General features: G+C 39.5%; 3 protein-coding genes across 4 annotated transcripts in view; all 3 read right to left on the bottom strand.

Moving 5' to 3' along the window:
• Window positions 1–700: 700 nt before the first annotated feature.
• tpra1 (transmembrane protein, adipocyte asscociated 1) lies at window positions 701–12,900 on the bottom strand. Its single transcript, XM_079882977.1, has 11 exons — window positions 12,723–12,900; window positions 11,778–11,955; window positions 9,104–9,236; window positions 7,559–7,645; window positions 6,034–6,106; window positions 5,728–5,807; window positions 4,848–4,958; window positions 4,695–4,755; window positions 4,504–4,606; window positions 3,164–3,244; window positions 701–1,601 (listed from the first exon to the last, which is right to left on the bottom strand). Exons 2-11 carry the CDS (start codon window positions 11,939–11,941, stop codon window positions 1,358–1,360), a joined length of 1,137 nt encoding a protein of 378 aa, XP_079739103.1. The 5' UTR covers window positions 11,942–11,955; window positions 12,723–12,900; the 3' UTR covers window positions 701–1,357.
• A 61-nt stretch (window positions 12,901–12,961) lies between these two features.
• trim107 (tripartite motif containing 107) lies at window positions 12,962–17,807 on the bottom strand. The gene is made up of 2 exons (XM_079882976.1): window positions 17,610–17,807; window positions 12,962–15,349 (listed from the first exon to the last, which is right to left on the bottom strand). Exon 2 carries the CDS (start codon window positions 15,329–15,331, stop codon window positions 13,895–13,897), a length of 1,437 nt encoding a protein of 478 aa, XP_079739102.1. The 5' UTR covers window positions 15,332–15,349; window positions 17,610–17,807; the 3' UTR covers window positions 12,962–13,894.
• Window positions 17,808–18,035: 228 nt separating this feature from the next.
• LOC307165451 (phosphatidate phosphatase LPIN2) overlaps window positions 18,036–20,089 on the bottom strand; it is a 46,205-nt gene continuing 44,151 nt past the window's right edge. The window contains exon 20 of one of the 2 annotated variants that reach the window (XM_079883059.1): window positions 18,036–19,479. In XM_079883059.1, the coding sequence (XP_079739185.1) occupies window positions 19,335–19,479 (145 nt within the window). In that variant the 3' untranslated portion in view covers window positions 18,036–19,334. The remainder of the gene's footprint in view (window positions 19,480–20,089) is intronic. The other variant, XM_079883060.1, reaches the window with a different exon arrangement.

Genomic DNA, 20,089 nt, shown 5'->3' with positions numbered 1-20,089 from the left:
GAAACGTCTGAACGTTTTCTTATTGATAGTATAATCTGAAAATAAAACGTTATTCGCATCTGATAGCTCCTGCTTACGAAAAGCACGTCATTGTAAGGTATTTTCCAAAATAAAAGTCCTCGGTCGGTCCTCTGTGAAGCTCAGTATTCAAGACGTGACAATACTGTGACATTCAAGTATTTTTGCTGGCCTTCAGTGTTCATCTGATTAAAATACATCTAATGTACTGATAGAAAGCATTTCAGAAAGGATAAAATTATAAAATATCTTTGAGAAATGCTTACTACTAGTAGGCTACAAAATCAGAAGATGAAATAGGCAGAGTGTAAGAGCATATGACAATTTGCACTGAATTTCAGATAATATTAGCTATCTTACAGTGGAATTGCAGTGCAAAAAATTAGTTTGATTTACTTAAAATCTACTGATGTGCTAAAAAACAAACAAAACACCAAAGCAGAGCATCATCTCTAAATAGATACATTTTTTAACATAAAACATTTTCTCTACATGCTCAAATCATATTAAAAGAAATAAGCAATAAGAAGCAAGCATTTTACTCATACCAAATTTAATTGAAGATGAATTATAGTGTTTTCCCAAAACGCTGGCGGGTTTTTGTGTGTGTATGTGTGTGTGTGCACCAAGAAAAGGTTACGTTGCAGTATTTTTATCAAATAAAGCAAAGCGGATCAAATGCTTTCTCAGTACGGTCCTTTTTTCTCAAGTTTTTCTCCCACATGGAATGATGTTATAATAAATCAGACTTGAGCCTGCTCCTTTTTCACTGTCAGTTAGAAAGAAGGTCAAAGTTCAGGCTCACAATTTAAGCTTTAACTTTTAAGAACTGAGCCCAAATCTAATGACAGGCTAAAACGAAATTCAACGTATCACTAAAATAAATAAAAATCAAAAGAGAACACTACGATATAGCACTGAGAAACAGATGAACGCCCAGCATATAAAGCATATGAACAAAGTCAAGGTAGATTTTAGGCCTTTAAATTACAACATGCACCAAAATGAATGACTTTCAGTGCAAAACACCCCTAATGGTAGAAAAGAAACATCAAAAACTGGCATCAGTAGCACATCTAGCTAATCCAGTCTGAACTCACCTAGAGATAAGATCATAAAGCATTTCTGAAGAAATATATTAGGTTATGCACTTCACAAAGTCCAATAAACTCGCTTCGAGTACACAGATGTAAAATTAAGAGCACTGTTGTTACACAAGGAATGTTGGATTCATGGAATACATATGTTTAAATAACAGCACTGACTGAGAACCATTTGTAATTCACATGACACACTGAGCCGCAGCAGGTCAAACGTCCCGGAGGTCAGAGGTCAGAGGTCATGCGTTCAGGGCTCTCCAGCGGTCGCTGTCGATGCTGTTGATGCTGTGCGCTCCCCCGAACGGGCCCGACACCACGTCGTCCAGGTACGCGCCGGAGCCGTCGATCTGCGTGCTGGAGTACGAGCCGTGGTCCAGGTCTCTCCGGCTCAGGCCCGAGGACGAGGTGTTGGGCAGGTGCACGTCCGAGTCCTCCGGCTCGTCGATCTGGGACTTGTACGAGAAGAGGATTTTGGGCTCGGAGCTGGAGAGAAATAAGGGAGTTCGTTACACACAAGAGAACAGCCGTCATCTCGTATATCCCTGACACGGGTTCCCCTCACACCCTTATATGCATGACCCGGCTTTTAAAAAGTGCTTGTAAATCGCTCGTTATGCGACATTATCACCAGATACTGGATTCAACCTTTTTGTCAAGTTGTTTTTGTGAGTGAGTTTGTATGCGTGTGTGTGTGTGTGTGTGTGTGTGTGTGTGTGTGTGTGTGTGTGTGTGTGTGTGTGTGTGTGAGTGAGTGCATGCCCGGGTGAGTGTGTGTGTGTGAGAATGCGTGTTTGCGTGTGTGTGTGCGTGAGCGTGTGCATGAGTGTGCGTGTGTGAGTGTAAATGTGTGTGTGAGTGTCTATTCGTATGAGTGCGTGCGTGAGTGTGTGTGCGTGAGTGGTGAGTGAGTGTGCATTAGTGTGTGTGTGAGTGCATATGAGTGTGTGTGCGTGAGTGGTGAGTGAGTGTGCATGAGTGTGTGTGTGAATGTGATTGTGTGTGAGTGAGTGTGTATGCGTGTGAATGCGTGCGTGCGTGCTTGAGTGTGTGTGCGTATGTGTGTGAATGCGTGTGTGTGCGTGATTGTGTGTCGCATACATGTGAGTATGTGCAAGTGTGTATTCGTGTGTGCATGAGTGTGTGTGTGTGCATTAGTGTGTGAGTGTGTGTGCATGAGTGTGAGTGTGTGTGAGTGCATATGCATGTGAGTGTGTGCGTGTGAGTGAATGAGTGAGTGAGTGTGAGTGTATGCGTGTGAATGCGTGCATGCGTGCTTGAGTGTGTGTGCGTGATTGTGTGTATGAGTGCGTGAGTGTGTGTGCGATTGCTCGAGTGTATACATGTGAGTATGTGCAAGTATGTATTTGTGTGAGTGTGTGCGTGAGTGTGTATTAGTGTGTGTGCATGAGTGCGTGAGTGTGTGTGTGTGTGTGTGCGTGCATGTGCGTGATTGTGTATGAGTGCGTGAGTGTGTGTGTGCGATTGCATGTGTGAGTGCTCGAGTGTGTATACATGGGAGTATGTGCAAGTGTGTATTCGTGTGAGTGCGTGCGTGAGTGTGTGTGTGTGTGTGTGTGTGCATGAGTGTGTGTGAGTGCATATGCATGTGAGTGTGTGAGTGAGTGTGTATGCGTGTAAATGCGTGCGTGACAAAAATAACAAATAAAATATTTGGTGATAATGTCGCATAACGAGAGATTCATACGCTATTTTTGTAGACTGCTCATATTTACCTGGAACACCACAATCACAAAAATCTTGCTCTTTTAAAACAGAAGGTTTGATTTGGCACAGAGAAACATTCTCAACTCCTAACTTCCCCAGTTCAATGACTGTTTTTGATATATTAAAAAACATAATCCAATGGCATTTTAAGGAAGTTGAAAACCACAGAAGCCGCTTCACCTCATCCATAAATACATCTAGAGTTGCTCAGTTCTGCTTTCAGAACTACAGCGCTGTAATATGACAGGAATGAGTCTGTCCAGGGGCGAATGCACATATAATATCCTGTGACAGAATCAACCGAAGCAGGATCTACGTACCCGAAGAACCCTTTGAGGAACGTCACGTAGATCAGAGGAGCAAAGACGGAAAAGTACAGGAATGTGGTCACGTCCACGCAGCTGCAAACACACACACACACACACACACACACACACACACACACACACACACACACACACACACACACACACACACACACACACACACAGTCACTATACATCAGACATAATACATCAGACAGAGGCTGTTTTCATCAGGAATCAGTTCATACCTAGACATACATACATTTTTAGCAATTCGTAAAAGGTAAAACATTATATTATATAAAAAATTAAGCTTTTACAGATATTCAGGGTTTAGAGAGACTGAATCTTCAAACGAAGCGATTCAGACACTGAGAGAAAAGAGCTGATGCTGCAGTGGAGATTATGAGGACATTAAAAGTGTTTTTGACTTTAGATGAATGTAAACCTGTTTTAGGAGACTCTAAAACACAATTATAAACCTTTAAAATAGCATAACTGGGGCACTTTAAGGTTAAGGCTGTGTCACTTTCTCAAATCATCAGACAAATCAAAGGCATTCTTAGATTCATGTTCATTCCTCAAACTTTTCACTCATTATGCTGATAATATAATATTGACAAAATAATTATTTTATATTAAATTAAAAGAGGCTTCACTCAGATGTATTTTCCAAATCTAGAGAGCAAGACATAGTGCCAAATATATGATATAAAACATATATAAACATGTATGCAAAATTACCTATTTAAACTCTAAAAATGCACAAATAAAACTATAATAATATTTTTTTATCCGATAAGAAGAAACTACAATGGAAACACATTTACTGAATAAATCATTCGATGTGCAACAATAAACTCATGTGACTTTCCCTCAGGCTGTGATTGGATAACTGGAGTAACCAGTGGACCAATGGCGTCGCAGCGTCTCTAATGTTGGTTTGGTGTTTCTGAAACGCCGGAGTCGAAGTGTGTGATCAGAATAATTTGGTGTAATTCCCTCCAGAAGCGTCTCACACACACGAGTGTGTATCCGAACGCTAGAGAACACGACAGCGTTTACTGTGTTTCGTCTGTCGCTCTGAGACACTCGTTTATGATGGAGGGAAAAAGAGAAAGATTGCAGAAACTTACAGTTTATTACTGATAATTTGCACTAATTTCCCAGGAAGTGATGATTTAGTTCTCTTGAACATGGGATGGAAACACTGCTTTATTCGCAAATGTTTTACGCGATATCCCAAGCTAAATTCGCAACTTTGTATGGAAACACAGCTAATGACACTTCTCTGTTAACTGGATTGCTAAAAAGTAAATGGAGAATATGTTTGACAGAAAGACATGACTTCTCACCACAGGCCTTCGATGATTTCAGCGCAGAGCAGCGCGCTTCCCAAACCCTGGACCAGATTCAACACGGACAGGATCGCAGCGTACACGTAAAAACCCCTCTTAGCTGAGAACGACACACACATTCACATCATCATCTGAGCCTTTAACACACAACAAACACTGAACACACGAGACCAGAGGCCTTTACTCACATGGTAATGAGATTCTCTCTCTGATTGGAGTTTTAGGCAGAATGACTATTAAGGAATACACCTAAAACAGATTGTAAAGCAGAATAACATAAATCATTGAATATATAAACTCAAGATGGATTCAAAAGAAAGGATAAGAACTTAATTAGGTACCAGGAAGAAGAAACAGGAGCTGGCCAACCAGAAGTGCCGCCCGCCGTGGCCGTAGATGTTGAAGTCTTTGGCGGAGAGATGTTTGTCTGGGAAACGAATCTCCAGAGTCCCCTGAGAAAGCCAGAGATGTTGTATTAAAGCAATAACCCAAATGATTTATAGTCAATTTACGCAGCTAAACAGAGTCATTTCTGAAGTAACATCCAACTCATGATGAACAGATGAGAATGGGTTAAAGTGCCCTGATTATGCTCTTTTAAAGGCTCCTAATTGTGTATTAGAGTCTCCTACAACAGGTTTACATGCATACAAGGTCAAAAACACTTTATTTTCCTCATAATCTCCAGTGCAGCATCAGCTCTTTTCTCTCAGTGTCTGAAACGCTTCGATCGAAGGTTTAGTCTCTAAACCCCGCCTCTCTGAGCGGTGCTCTGCTCTGATTGGTCAGAAACCAAACGCTCATTATCATATCTGAATCTCAGCTCTTGATCACAGTGATGCGAACAGTAACGATGGCGTGGGATTTACCGAATCAATCTCAGAAAACAGCGTCTTCTCGACATGAACAACACGAACCAAACTCTCCCAGTCTCAGATAAACTACAGTGTTTGAGGGCGGAGCTAAGAGATCAGCCAATCAAGAACAGAGGCTGGCATTATGCAAATTAGGAAGTGAGACTGAAATTACTCGTTTCAGTTCAGAATCACTTCTTTCTTTTAGGAGACAAAAACTCCATTTGTCTGCACTTTAATCTTTAAAACTTTGCAGAGCTTTTACATTCACAAACATCTCTATTACACACTACATGAAAGATCATATCTGAAAAAGCATAATAGGAGCACTTTAAGGATACACGTTCACTATATCTCTATAACACACCTGTGTGATGGAGTACGCCAGAGACAGGACCGCAGTGATGGCCAACACACGCTTGATGCTGGACTTACTCTCCAGATGGCCTGAACAAACACAATCATAAAACACGTCACTTTAACAGGAAGTGCAGCACATACAAAAAAAACAAAAAACACACACTTTATTTGAATAGGCTCTCACTGCACAATGTTACAATACAAGTACATTCACAAAACATGGAAATGTCTTTAAATCACTGTCAGCCACTTTAAAAAAGTAGATTTTTATAAGAAATCCCCCAAAATACACATGCATAAAGCAGGAACGCACCAAAAGCCAATCCGAGGATGATGACGCTGAGCTCAGTAGCCAATAAAAAGAACCTTGTGATTTCCCAAAGCACCTGTTAACACACAAGCATGGCTTCACATCACAACTGTGTTCATTACAGCATCATCAAACCAAATCCACATGTCAACATGAAATCCAACCAGATGATATTAACTCTCTTTATTCATGTTCCGGGTCTGATTGTGAAGGATTCATCAGTCACACTGTATTCTAAATAAATTAATGTTTGTTTTTATAATCCATCATTATAAATGTAATAACTTTCTGTTTCAACTCAACTTTCTGTCCCTTCAACCACTTGTCATATAAACACCATATAATTTCACAGTCTAATCATTATTATAATTTAAATCAGCTGTTTTCTATATGAATATCTAGTAAAGTGTAATTTATTCCTGTGATCAAAGCTGAATTTATCATCATTACTCCAGTCTTCAGTGTCACATGATCCTTCAGAAATCATTCTAATATGATGATTTGATGCTCAAGAAACATTTATGATTATTCTCAATGTTGAAAACAGTTGCGCTGCTTCAGATTTCTGTGGAAACCAAGATACATTTTTTTCAGGATTCTTTGATGAATAGAAAGTTCAAAAGAACAGCATTTATTTGAAATTCTTTTGTAACATTATAAATGTCTTTACTGACACTTTCTATCAATTTAATGTTTCTTGCTGAATAAAAGTATTAATTTCTCACTAGCTGCGTTTCCATTATTCTTCAAATTGCGCAAATTGAAAATACGGCCAATGGAAACACGTCAATTTCGCAAAAACTCCCATTTATTGCAAAAAGTTTTTCCGCTCGCATGAGGAGGTTTTTCAGGCAATTCGAAAAAGAAACATTTCGCAAAACTGCAATGGAAACAGTTTTTGCGCATTTACAAAACGTACAAACCTGATGTTTGGACAGAAGTTCTTTATTAAATTCCTATAAGACAAAAGAATTACAGGAATAATGGATTCTAAACCTCAAATAAATGCCACAATCAAGACCTCGAAGCAGATCTGAGGGAGAAACACCCAGAAACTCCTCATATGTGCCGCTCACAAGTATAATAAGGGTCGTTCCTTACCATTAATGCTTGGATAACACACATTATTAATAATAATGGCCAGTGCAGTGGCTGGGATATACATAATCCCACCAACATTCATTGCTATGATTTTTGGAATGACTCATCGCCAGAGGAAATAATGACGTTTTAGGCGCATAACATCGGTTAATGGAAACGCCGTCATTTCGCAATAGTTTTTTGTCGACATTTAAAAAAAAAAGAAGAAGAAAAAAAGAAGAAAAAAAAAAAAAAGAAAAAAAAGAGAAAAAAAAGAAAACATTTTTGCAAAAGTTTTGCGCAAATCTGTAATGGAAACAATTTGAATGGTAGTGTGTCAAATACATTAAACCTGTAAAACAGAATGTAATGAAATCACAACAGCATAGCTTAGATAACAGGAACAAATGAGGTTTGTGTGTGTGTGTGTGTGTGTGTGTGTGTGTACCTTGTCTATGAGTGTGGCGGCGCTGGATGCGCTGACGGTCATGGAGACTATTGCACGTGTGATTCCTACAGCCGCCACCACAAACACCTGAACAACACAAGAGAAACACCCGTTACCACACACACACAACACTCAAAGCACAGCACAGGTGTGGAGAGACAGAACACACACCTTCATCAACTTAAGGGTGCAGCGGGGGAAACTTCTCAACAACACACATGATTTAAAGGGATAGTTCACCCAAAAAAAGGAAAATTCTGTCAGCATTTACTCGCTCTCATGTTGTTCCAGACCTTTATGAGTTTCTGTCTTCTGCTGAACACAATAGAAGATATTTAGAAGAATGTTGGTAAAAAAATAAACAGTTGATGGGAGCCATTGACTTTCATAGTATCTTTTTCCCTACTATGGTGTCCATCAACTGTCTGGTTACGAACATTCTTCTAAATATCTTCTTTTGTGTTCACCAGAAGAAAGAAACTCAAACAGGTTTGGGACAATATGAGGGTGAGTAAATAATGACAGAATTTTGATTTTTGAGTGAACTATCCCTTTAAGATTTAGAGGTTTCTAGCCTGGAAATCCAGACCTAAATCTGAAAGATTAATGGTCTGGCGTCGACTAATGTAAATCGGCCAGCTCGAGGGGCGGCACCAAGCATGCATTTGAAAATCTCACTGCACGCAATTGGATAACACTACGACCAATCACAACAAGTTATCGCTTAGCTACCAGCGGAGCTCACTGGTAGATTAGACTCTTACCGTATCCAGCAAAAACGCCCTTCTTGCAAAGGAAGGATTCGAGCGGCGTCTTCTGTTCCTCTATTAGATAAAAGCCAAGTCTAACTCGTTCATTGTAGCGGCTAAAGCTGTTTCAAACAACTGGTGTTCATCCATAGCCATCTTGCAATGTTTATAATGACTTCGATGTCACAGCGCTGTCGTCATCAGTTTAGCTCCGCCTATATCAGATAACCCGCTGTGATTGGTGCAGCTCGGATACAAGGGCATATTTAATGAGCATCATTACTCGACACCAGAGTAACTCGCTGAGCAAATTCAACTTATGCTCTCGTGAGAACTCTGGATTTCCAGGGTAACTTTAAACATCAGATTGAACAAAAACAGCACTATAAGCACACTAACAATATTGAAATGGAGATATGAAATATATATTCAAATTTCGGCACAGAAAAAGCTATTAGAGAATAAAGGGAGATGAGAAGAAAGAAAAAGATCACGTTTTCACATTTCAAACATCTGGTGTTCACCCATAGCCATCTTGCAATGTTTACTAATGACTTCGATGTCACAGCGCTGTCATCATCAGTTTAGCTCCGCCTATATCAGATAACCCGCTGTGATTGGTGCAGCTCAGATCAAGGGCATATTTAATGAGCATCATTACTCAACGCCAGAGTAACTTGCTGAGCAAATTCAGCTTGTGCTCTCGCGAGAACTCTGGATTTCCAGGGTCAGAGGTTTCCCTCACAGCTCAAACTCACACACTGCAGTCGGGGTCGCGGGATGTTCTGCTGCTTACCAGAATGTAAAACGCCACGAATATGGGGCTGGAGGTCAGGCGGATCTTAGCGCGAGCAGAGGGGAGTTTCCACACCAGGAACACCAGGAACGCCACGTTCGGGATGAGCAGCATCAGATCCCAGTAACGAACCCTGAGGGACAAACAGAGACGAACCGTGACGAGTCTCGAACAGAAGCTCGACCGCCGAGAGAGTGTGTGTGTGAAGACAGCGTTCATTAAACATGTTTAGATGAATCAGCACAGAAAACAGCTATTACTACAATACTAGACCACACACACACACACACACACACACACACACACACACACACACACACACACACACTCTCCCTCTCTCTCTCTCTCACACACACACACACACACTCTCTTTCTCTCTCTCTCTCTCTCTCTCTCTCTCTCACACACACTCTCTCACACACTCTCTCTCACACACTCTCTCTCACACACTCTCTCTCACACACTCTCTCTCACACACACACACACACACACACACACTCTCTCTCTTTCACTCTCTCACACACTCTCTCACACACACAAACACACACATTCTCTCTCTCTCACACACACACACACACACACACACACACACACACACTCTCTCTCTCACACACTCACACTCTCTCTCTCTCTCTCTCACACACACACACACACACACAAACTCTCTCATTCCCAAACACACACACACACACACACACACACACACACACACTCTCTCTCTCTCTCTCTCTCTCTCTCTCTCTCTCTCTCTCTCTCTCTCTCTCTCTCACACACACACACACAAACACACTCTTTCTCTCTCTCTCACACACACACACACACACCACCCACACACACACACACACACACACACACACACACACACACACACACACACACACACACACACACACACACACACACGCATGCTCTCATTCACACACACTCTCTCATTCTCCCACCTGCACACACACACACACACACATCAAAAACTGGAATTTCAACTTTGACGCTGTGATGGAAAATACCTATTCTCCCGCCGAAACTGAGATCCAGAAAGAACAGTTTTAGTATTTACCTTTTCTTTTGTTCTTCATTATATCCTTTGCATATGTTATTGTGTGTGTGTGTGTGTGTGTGTGTGTGTGTGTGTGTGTGTGTGTGTGTAAAGGACATCGGTAGTTGAAGGTGATGTCGTTGATTCACAAATACATTTTAGGTTTCAGAGTTCAGACTAATTTTCCTCTGTAACTTGTTCTCTGTATAAATTCATAAAAACGTTTGTTAAGTTAATGTATAAAAATGTTTATACTAGTACACATACATGTATTCACAGTTCCTGCGGTCGACAAACTTTAAATTTAAGCTTTATTTGATGAAGAAATCAACTTATACACACCAAACTTGTACGAAACTCAACTATGTAATGAAAGGTATAATGGAATTATTTGTTTATGTCCTGTATTATTGCAAAATGTTTGAGGCAACTATGGATTCAAAGTTTTTTTTTATTTTTAAAAGAAATGAATACTTTTATTCAGCAAGGATGCATTAAATTGATCAAATGGGACAGTAAAGACATTTATAATGTTACAAACGATTCTATTTTAAATAAATGCTGTTCTTTTGAACTTTCTACTCATCAAAGAATCTTGAAAAAATATATATATCACGAAAAAAATCTGAAGCAGCAAAACTTGTCAACATTGATAATAATAATAATAATAAATGTCTTTGAAAAGAAAATTCTGCTTTGATCACAGGAAATTACATTTCACAATATATTGAAACAGAAAACAGCTCTTTGAGATTTTTTTAATTCTTTCGAAAACATTTAATAAATCTTACCGACCCAAATCTTGTGAAAAATAGTGTGTAATACAAAACATGAACATATTATCTAGTCAAAGCTGCATATAAATATTGTGCACTATATTCACTAAATTCTCTGAAAAGAGAAAATCACTTTTCTTTAAAAAAAGATTTATTTTAAATCTAATGTCTGCTTTAAAAACTCCTCTAAAGTTACTCAGATAAAAAAAGGAAATTCCAAACAATAGATCTGCTGTTTTGCTTTCTATTTAATTTGCTGATAAGTGATTTTAACAAAGAAGGAGAGGAAGTTATCTTGACCGAAGCACCAAACATCTGGAGTCTCTGAAGAGCCTCTTTAAGACAGTTTCACACACACACACACACACACACACACACACACACACACACACTCAGAGGAAGACATAACAGTCCCAGTTGAACCAGAAGGGACTTTTATTAAAAATACAGAGGACTGTCCCGTTTGATAGAGCCGTTACTGGCACAGAAACGAAAGCAGAACTGAAAGCTCGTGCTGCAAACGGCCTCCGCAACTAAAATCACATTTCACACACTTCACAAGCGGATCACACACAAGATCATCTGTATCTGAGAGAAAACTGAGCTCAGAAACTGCATTCTTCAGGCGTTCACACATGGCAAAGAGCCCAGATGAGAACTACAGTCAGCTTCACCACTTATTTAACATAACTAGGTTAAACACACACACACACTGCTACAACTTCACTTTACTACACAGAAATAGATTAGAATTAGGAAGTATGCTTATATGCAAATATGACTACATGATTTCAGACTATCACAGAAATGCAAATGTATCATAATGCCATATACACACTTGCAAATGCATTTACGGATTTACCTGGACTCTCCGATGTCGTCGTACAGGATCTGCAGACACTTGTGTGGTTTGGTGACGTTGATCTCGTGGTCAGGGTTGAACTGGGAGCTGTTCTCCACAGTGGGAAACACACTGGTGTTGCCATAATGGACCAACCTTCTCGCATCAGTCACGGTCTCCAGCATTCTGGACTAAACCTCTGCAAGACACACAACTACTTCAGTTTACACTCGTACTTACACACATACAATACATATATTCATACGCCAAGCATATATATATATATATATATATATATATATATATAAAAATAAATATATATATATATATATAAGAGTTATTAATGTTAAAATGGACAAGATCAGATTCACAACTATGTTGAAAACACAGTAATTTCACATAAAATAAATTAAAATTGTAATTCAAACAACAAACAAACCTTTTTAAAACTAAAATCACTAAAAAAAATTTTTTTAAAAAGCTCATTTATTTTTTTAAAACAAAAATCACTAAAGCGAAAATAAAAACTGAAAATAACAAAATAAACACTAATTAAAATAGATATAAATACTATAATAGTGTATAAATAATACCAAAGCAACACTGCCCCACTTTAGGTAATTTCATGGCTGTTCATCGTTCCTTAAATAGACATTTTATATCAATTTATTTTTAAAAATGTTACATTTCTACGAGATCTGAATGTTTCGAATGTAACAAAGTTCCTCCGCTGGAATGTGTTTTTAAAGATATATAACGTTACATAACAGTTCACAGTCTAACACAACACATACTGATCCAAATACAAATGAACTATAATATTTCTGTATGTGTATTGCACGAATGTCATGTTTATTTTGGAATGTATCATATGACAATTCTCTCTCTCACACACACACAGACACACACACACACACACTGCACGGATATATACATCAGCTGATAAACCTCATAAACAAAGCTCACCTTTAAGTGAAGATGATCTCAGATCAGAGGCTGGTGTGTTTCAGCATTAACGTGATCATAGGTTATTAGTTGATGCATAATAACTTTAGTCGGAGTGTCGGTTGTTTGTTGTTTACAGGCGGAACGAAACTGATGCGTCAGTCGCGATTCGTTTGTCAGATAAAAGTCAGCGTGAATGCGTTGTCGTTTCAAAGATGGCCGCCATCTGTACGACATTTCATAATAAAAGACTCACGGAAAACAATAGATAGGTTTTGTTTTATTTGATTTAATTTTAGTTTAGTTTATAATATATTGCACTACACATATATTGTTTAATGTGTTGATATTACTTTGATTTGCACTTGTTATATATTGTTTAAATCCTATTAATTAAAGTAAACACAATTTTCATCGTACACATCTATTGTTTATCAGTACCAATATATATATTTTTGTGGTGATAATAAAGCACACTAAAATGTAACATTTTATATAGCCTAAAAAGACACAGACACAGATCCCGACAGATCCCCATATAAGTGACACTTCAAAATAAAAGGCTACCCACCCTTAATAAAAGTCAATGGTCACCATGCAGGCAACACTTCAAAATAAAGGTCAAAATTGCAATAAAATCATTTTTGGGGTTTTAAAAAAAAGACAATACGCAAATAATTAGAAAAAATTTGTACTACTGTTTATTAAAATGTAGACAGATAAAAGGTATTCATAAACATGTTAGAAGAACAGAAAAAGAATGAGAAGAATTGTTGTAAATGGCAAGCAAATGTAATGTAGGCTTGTATTAAAGTCACATGCTCAAATGAATCACATGAGTCGAGAAACACCAATCTTTGATTAAATTAAACATTGCAAGCAGAATGCATGTGACAATTTATGTGCAGCAAGATGCATTCAGTGCATAAGAGGTGAACATTAATGACGTATTGTATCATAACTTCGTCAGAAAAGGACAAATATGAATGAAAAAATATTTGCACAAGGTGAAAGTCGTGCAGGAACAAATGGTTTACTCTAATGGCCATTTAAATAATCTCCCAATACACAGCTATAATGCAGTGCACTAAACTTTATCAATAAGTACCAGTCTGTGGTGATGAGTTTGTAGAGTTTGTAGATTTAAACATGCCATCTGCAATAACTAGTCCATTGTAAGGTGTATGAAATAGCTAGTTGACTGTTATGTGAGCTTTGGGCTGACCAGACATCATCCTCACGGCCAGATACACCGGGTGCGTAAAGCTCACTGTAAAGGTATGCAGATGAGTTTTATCCCCACTCACGTCACTAACGCTGTGAAACGCTAAAGTGCCAGAGCTGAAGCTGAGGTGTATCTCCATTCTCTTCAGAGATGGCGTACGTCTAAGTGGTGTGTCCTTTCCTTTTTCGTACGCCCTCAGAAGGTTATCACAGTACATGAGGCACCAGGATCCAGCGCTGCTCTCCAGACCACTACTAGAACCAGATCGGGGAAGTTCACCGTAGCACACGGCCAGAACCCAAGGACAACCATCGGCTTGAAAGTTCCAAAGATGCTCTCCTTGGACGAAGCTCTGGGAGCTCAAAGCTTGGAAAAAACTGGTAAACCTCTGAGAACTGGTTGGATACGGCTGTTTGGCGACGCTGAAAGACACGGTTTTAAGGTCTTCCGATAGGACCAGATTGGGATGGATGGTGTCGGGGTTGAATGTCACCTCGGATGGGTTGAGAATGACCCGTAAAGCCCTCTGAGCAGATCCAAGTCCAAGACGGAGTTGGTTGTTTTGGTGCTCGATTTTCTCACAGACTTTTTTCAAATTGCGGGATAATTCCAGATCGCTCGGAAAGTCCCGCAGAGGCTCCACGGTCAAGCTGGAAACTTGGCTCTCGACGTCACCAAAACACGCGTCTTCCGTCTCGCCCATTAACGCGTTGACCCGAAGTTCAGCCGTTCTCAGCTGCTTTTGGAGATCTGATAGCATTTGCACTCTTTTCCCAACAGCGTCTTCCCTGGGCTTCAGTTCAGCCTCCAAAAGTTTCATTCCAGTCTTTCTGTAGGTCTCCAGGATCTCTGCCATCTCCTCCATAACGTTGCTCACATCGTTCCTCAGATCAGCATGTGTCGCTTTGACCGCAGCTTCTCTAGCCGTTTCTTTATTGACCAGATCATCTACTAGAGAAAGCTTTTTTTGAAGACTAGTTATAATGGGATTTAATCTAGACCTCCGTCCATTGGCTTCCGTCTCCTCAAGAGAGTTTTCCCCACAATCTGTTGACGTGGACTCATCTGAGTTTGTTCTGTCTTCTGAAGATGGTTCATCATTGGTTATCTTTTCTTCTGCGCTGGGCTGAAGTTCACCAAAAGCACTGTTGGCCTTGTAGTTCTCAACCACTTGTTTCAGTTTGACATTTCTCGGCAGGGACTCTGGGCTGAGATGTTCCTGTCCACATACTGGGCAACAAAGTTCTTGAGCAGATCCAGATGTTTTATCCCTATCAGGTGTTTCAAGGCAAACCAGGCAGAAACTGTGAGCACAAGGAAGAGTGACCGGGTCGAGGAAGAGATGGAGACAGATGGGACAGGTGAGCTCTGGCTCCAAACAGCTCTCTGAATATAAGTCTGCCATTATGATTGTCTCTGGTAACTATGTAATACAGACAAAGAAAATGTATAGTTACATATATGGTTAAATACATATGTGGCAAATTGTCTCCAAAATAGAAGTACATCTGAAATTCCAGTATCAATTATGAACTTTCTCAATGTATTTTCATTTCATCATGGAATTTTTAAATAAATGTGGAAAAATAAGTTTCCCAAGTTTTTAAAGTGATGGTTCACCTAAAAATAAAAATTCTGTCATTAATTACTAACCTCATGTCATTCCAATCAAAAACCTGTTGTTCAGAACACAAATGAAGATCTTTTTGATGAAATCTGAGAGCTTTCGGTCCCTCCATTGACAGCTACGCAACTACCACTTTGACGATTCAAAAAGTTCATAAAGAAATCGTAAAACTAATCCATATGAATTGAGCGGATTAGTCCAAAATTTCTGAAGAGACTCGATGACTTTTTATGATGAACAGATTTAATTTAGTCTTTTATTCACATATAAACATTAATCAGCGAAAATAAACAGAAGCTCAACCAAACCTTCTTGATGCATGAGAACAAACCTCTTGCTGAAGCTCAAACGTGCTGCGTAACCGAAGAATGAACCTCATTGGTTCTTGTGAAGCTCAAACGTGATGCGTAACACAAGTATGAACCTCATTGGTTCTTGTGAAGCTCAAACGTGATGCGTAACACAAGTATGAACCTCATTGGTTCTTGTGAAGCTCAAACGTGATGCGTAACACAAGTATGAACCTCATTGGTTCTTGTGAAGCTCAAACGTGATGCGTAACACAAGTATGAACCTCATTGGTTCTTGTGAAGCTCAAACGTGATGCGTAACACAAGTATGAACCTCATTGGTTCTTGTGAAGCTCAAACGTGATGCGTAACACAAGTATGAACCTCATTGGTTCCTGTGAAGCTCAAAGTGCTGCGTAAAACAAGAATGAACCCCATTGGTTCTTGTGAAGCTCAAACGTGATGCGTAACACAGGAATGAACCTCATTGGTTCGTGTGAAGCTCAAACATGCTGCGTAACACAAGTATGAACCTCATTGGTTCGTGTGAAGCTCAAACATGCTGCGTAACACAGGACTAAACCTCATTGGTTCCTGTGAAGCTCAAACGTGATGCGTAAAACAAGAATGAACCCCATTGGTTCTTGTGAAGCTCAAACGTGATGCTTAACACAAGTATGAACCTCATTGGTTCGTGTGAAGCTCAAACGTGCTGCGTAACACAAGAATGAACCTCATTGGTTCGTGTGAAGCTCAAACGTGCTGCGTAACACAGGAATAAACCTCATTGGTTCGTGTGAAGCTCAAACATGCTGCGTAACACAGGAATGAACCTCATTGGTTCTTGTGAAGCTCAAACGTGCTGCGTAACACAAGAGTGAAAAGCCTAAATTCAATCTGTTCATCATATAATGTGATCGAGTCTCTTCAGAAAATTTAAGACTAAACCACTCAATTATGGATTAGATTTACAATCTCAATATGATTTTTTTGAATCGTCAAAGTGGTAGTTGCGTAGCTGTCAATGGAGGGACAGAAAGCTCTCAGATTTCATCAAAAAGATCTTTATTTGTGTTCTGAAGATAAACGAAAGCCTTCCGGGTTTGGAACGACATAGAGTTTTAGACATAGAGGTACAGAGTTTTCATTTTTTGGTGAACTAAAGCCTTTATTAGCAGATAAGAATCTCTTTGAATACCTCTTTTGTTGAAATCAAATAAACAGCATCCAGCATTTAGCTTACATCCATATTAAGTTAATAAAAAATTAATTCTGAACGCTCTATGAATGTTGAAAATGTCCAGTTTTTTTTCCACATTAACGTTTTTATGTTAACATTTTGAGACCAGATAACCAGGAAGGAACAAACGTTATTTGAACGTTTCAGGAAAAACGTTTGTTCCTAACTCTGAAAGAACCTGTTCAGAACGTTAGCCAAAAGTTCTGAGAACGTTAGCTGGGATGTTATTTGTGGTCAGATTGTCAAATGCTAAAATAAAGCGTTTGGACGCAAACTAGCGGCGAGTGTATCAACCTGCACCATGAACCCGCTGACAGACAAGTGTGTGTGAACGAGGCTCGACTTTGACACCTTCCTATCACATAATGACCACTAACCCACATCACTCACTTTCATTTCCTAAACGTTGCCCTGCTGTTTATCGCGTGTAGTATAAAAGTAGAAATCCTTTTACAAAGACGTGGGCGCTTTTAGCTGTTTATGTTCAGCCATTTTCCAGCATAAATTAGAAGCGTGCATGTCTTACCTAGAACGCGCACAGAACTCGATGATGCATGTCGAACTGTCTCCAGCAACACGATAATAATGTCTAAATCGAGTCAAACGCCCGTTAACGCATGCAGTGATGATAATAATCGGTGCAGTTTCGTTTCCTTGCCGTTACCGTCCGTCGCACCGCCTACATCATCGCTCGTGTGTTATGTGTGTGTGTGTGTAACCCATTATTGTTCATAAAACAGACAGTGAGTGTATCGTCAGGGTTGAAGGAGCGCCTGTGACCTGCATTTACAATCATACACACCTTTATTTAATCAAACTCTCCTGCAGCTCTGTGTTTACTGAAGCATTCACTCCACACATACGAGATAACAGTAAAACACTAACATGATGCAATAGTTTACAGAAGTTGTCCTGTTTTAACACGCAATATAAAAACAAAGAGACACATAATACTATCCTTCATCTTTTACTGATTTTATTTCTTTTTTATTTTGAATCACACCAGAAAAAAAATAAAATAAAACTACAACAACCTTTATTAACAAGTAGTTCCCATTTGACAAAAATATTTTTGACGTGGTGGCGGACAAGAACCGGATAAAAATAAGTTTAGGAAACCTAATATAAATAAATATATTTTGGCCAGCCAGTTAGTATCAACACACACACATTCTTGTACATCTATCTTTATGAGGACATTCATTGACACAATGCAATCTCTAGCCGCTTACCCTAACCTCACCCATCACAACTAAGTGCCTAACCCGACCCTAAACCGAATTATAACCTTATCCCTAAAACCAAGTCTTGACCCTCAAACAGGCCTTTAAAGGCTCTCAGAAAGTGAGGAGCGGCCAAAATGTCCTCACTTTACTCTCTTTGTCCTCACTCCAGTGGTCTAAAACTCAAACTGGTCCTCACAAAGATAGTTGTACAAGTACACACACACACAAAAACTTTTGGTTGAAGCTTCCCTTTTTAACCAGAGTTCAAAGTTTGCATTCATCCCTTATCCTCCCTGTAGTTTTTGTGTCACAGTTCCTGAAGTCAGCATGTCAAAGGTGACTCTGCATGCTGAACTATACCTGAGGATTTAAGGCTCAAGTAAGGGTTACTTTGGAAAACACCACTAACTATATTCCTGAAAGTCCAGACAAGTGAAGTGTCAAGTGTCACTCAGTGTTTTTATTGTTTCAAAGTTCTTTTAAATACAATAAATGGAAAGTCAAATACATATAGATTGTCTTTGCTCAATTTGAATGCTGAAAATAAATAGAAATACAGTTTAGTTGTATAAAGTATTTGCTGATAAAACAAATTCATACTCTTTCAGTACCCACTCAAATATATCAATTGTGTAAAAAAAAGAAGAAAAGTTAAAATATACAAATAAAAACCCTTGAAACTGACATATATTCATGAGAATCCCAGCTTAGTGTTATAGTAATAGTGAAGGCACACAGCGGCTTTAACACGGGTTCATGCGTTTTCTTTCCATCTGTGGGGTCGAGAGAGGATTTCTGATGAAGAAGAGCTGCTCAGTGTAGTGTTATAGTATTATGATTGCATACATTAGGCTGTGTTTGTGTAGACTCGCAGGCTTGTGCGTGTGTGTGTGTGCATCTCCAGTTTAAATGCTACAGCAGGTTTCGCTGTAAATGCACAGACACATTCGGCTCTATATAAAGAAGTGTTGAGAAAGAGGTATAAGATCGGCACTGAGAGATGATTGGTGTGGAGTTAAAGCAGACTAGATCAGTTCAGCGAGATCCAGCGGAGGCAAAGGCTCCCTCCAGAACGAGAAATGGCTGAACTCAGGACAGTCGAAGGATGTGGTCGGATCTTTACCGAAGAAAGGGAAGAAGTGATCCACCATCTCGCTGAGATGAGAGTAGCTGAAACACACACACACACACAAAATGCCAGTCAAACTAAATTATTATAATTTTTTTATATGTGAATATTATCAATGAAGATAGAAGTGAGTAAATGTGTATCTGTGTGTGTGAAAACATACTAAACAGTGTTTTATTAAAAATGTAAAAATGCATAAAGTTTTCTGTGATGGGTAGGTTTAGGGCAGGGATGGGCAACTTCAGTCCTGGAGGGTTTAGCTCCAACCCTGATAAAACTCACCTGTCTGTAGCTTTCTAATTATCCTAACAAGCTGATTAGCTTGTTCATGTGTGTTTGAGTAGGGTTGGAGCTAAACTCTGCAGGACAGTGGCCCTCCAGGACCGAAGTTGCCCATCCCTGGTTTAGGGTGTGTGTGTGTGATGGGTAGGTTTAGGGTGTGTGTGTGTGTGTGTGTGTGTGTGTGTGATGGGTAGGTTTAGGGGTTGGGCTAGTGTGTGTGTGTGTGTGTGATGGGTACGTTTTGGGGTCGGGCTAGTGTGTGTGTGTGTGTGTGTGTGTGTGTGATGGGTAGGGTTAGTGTGTGTGTGTGTGTGTGTTTGATGGGTAGGTTTAGTGGTCGTGTTAGTGTGTGTGTGTGTGTGTGTGTGC

This window comes from Squalius cephalus (genome assembly GCF_949319135.1).
Source record: "Squalius cephalus genome assembly, chromosome: 10".
Classification (NCBI taxonomy): Eukaryota; Metazoa; Chordata; class Actinopteri; order Cypriniformes; family Leuciscidae; genus Squalius; species Squalius cephalus.
Note: the sequence above shows the minus strand (reverse complement) of the source record. Positions and strands in the feature narration are given on the sequence as shown.

Coding starts and splice junctions, on each gene's coding strand:
- tpra1 (XM_079882977.1), bottom strand. CDS start 11,941: ATGCTGGAGACCGTGACTGATGCGAGAAGGTTGGTCCATTATGGCAAC. Junction 4,959..5,727: donor TGGCGTACTCCATCACACAG/GTGTGTTATAGA, acceptor TGGCTTTCTCAG/GGGACTCTGGAGATTCGTTT. Junction 4,607..4,694: donor AGAGAGAATCTCATTACCAT/GTGAGTAAAGGC, acceptor TGTCGTTCTCAG/CTAAGAGGGGTTTTTACGTG.
- trim107 (XM_079882976.1), bottom strand. CDS start 15,331: ATGGCAGACTTATATTCAGAGAGCTGTTTGGAGCCAGAGCTCACCTGT.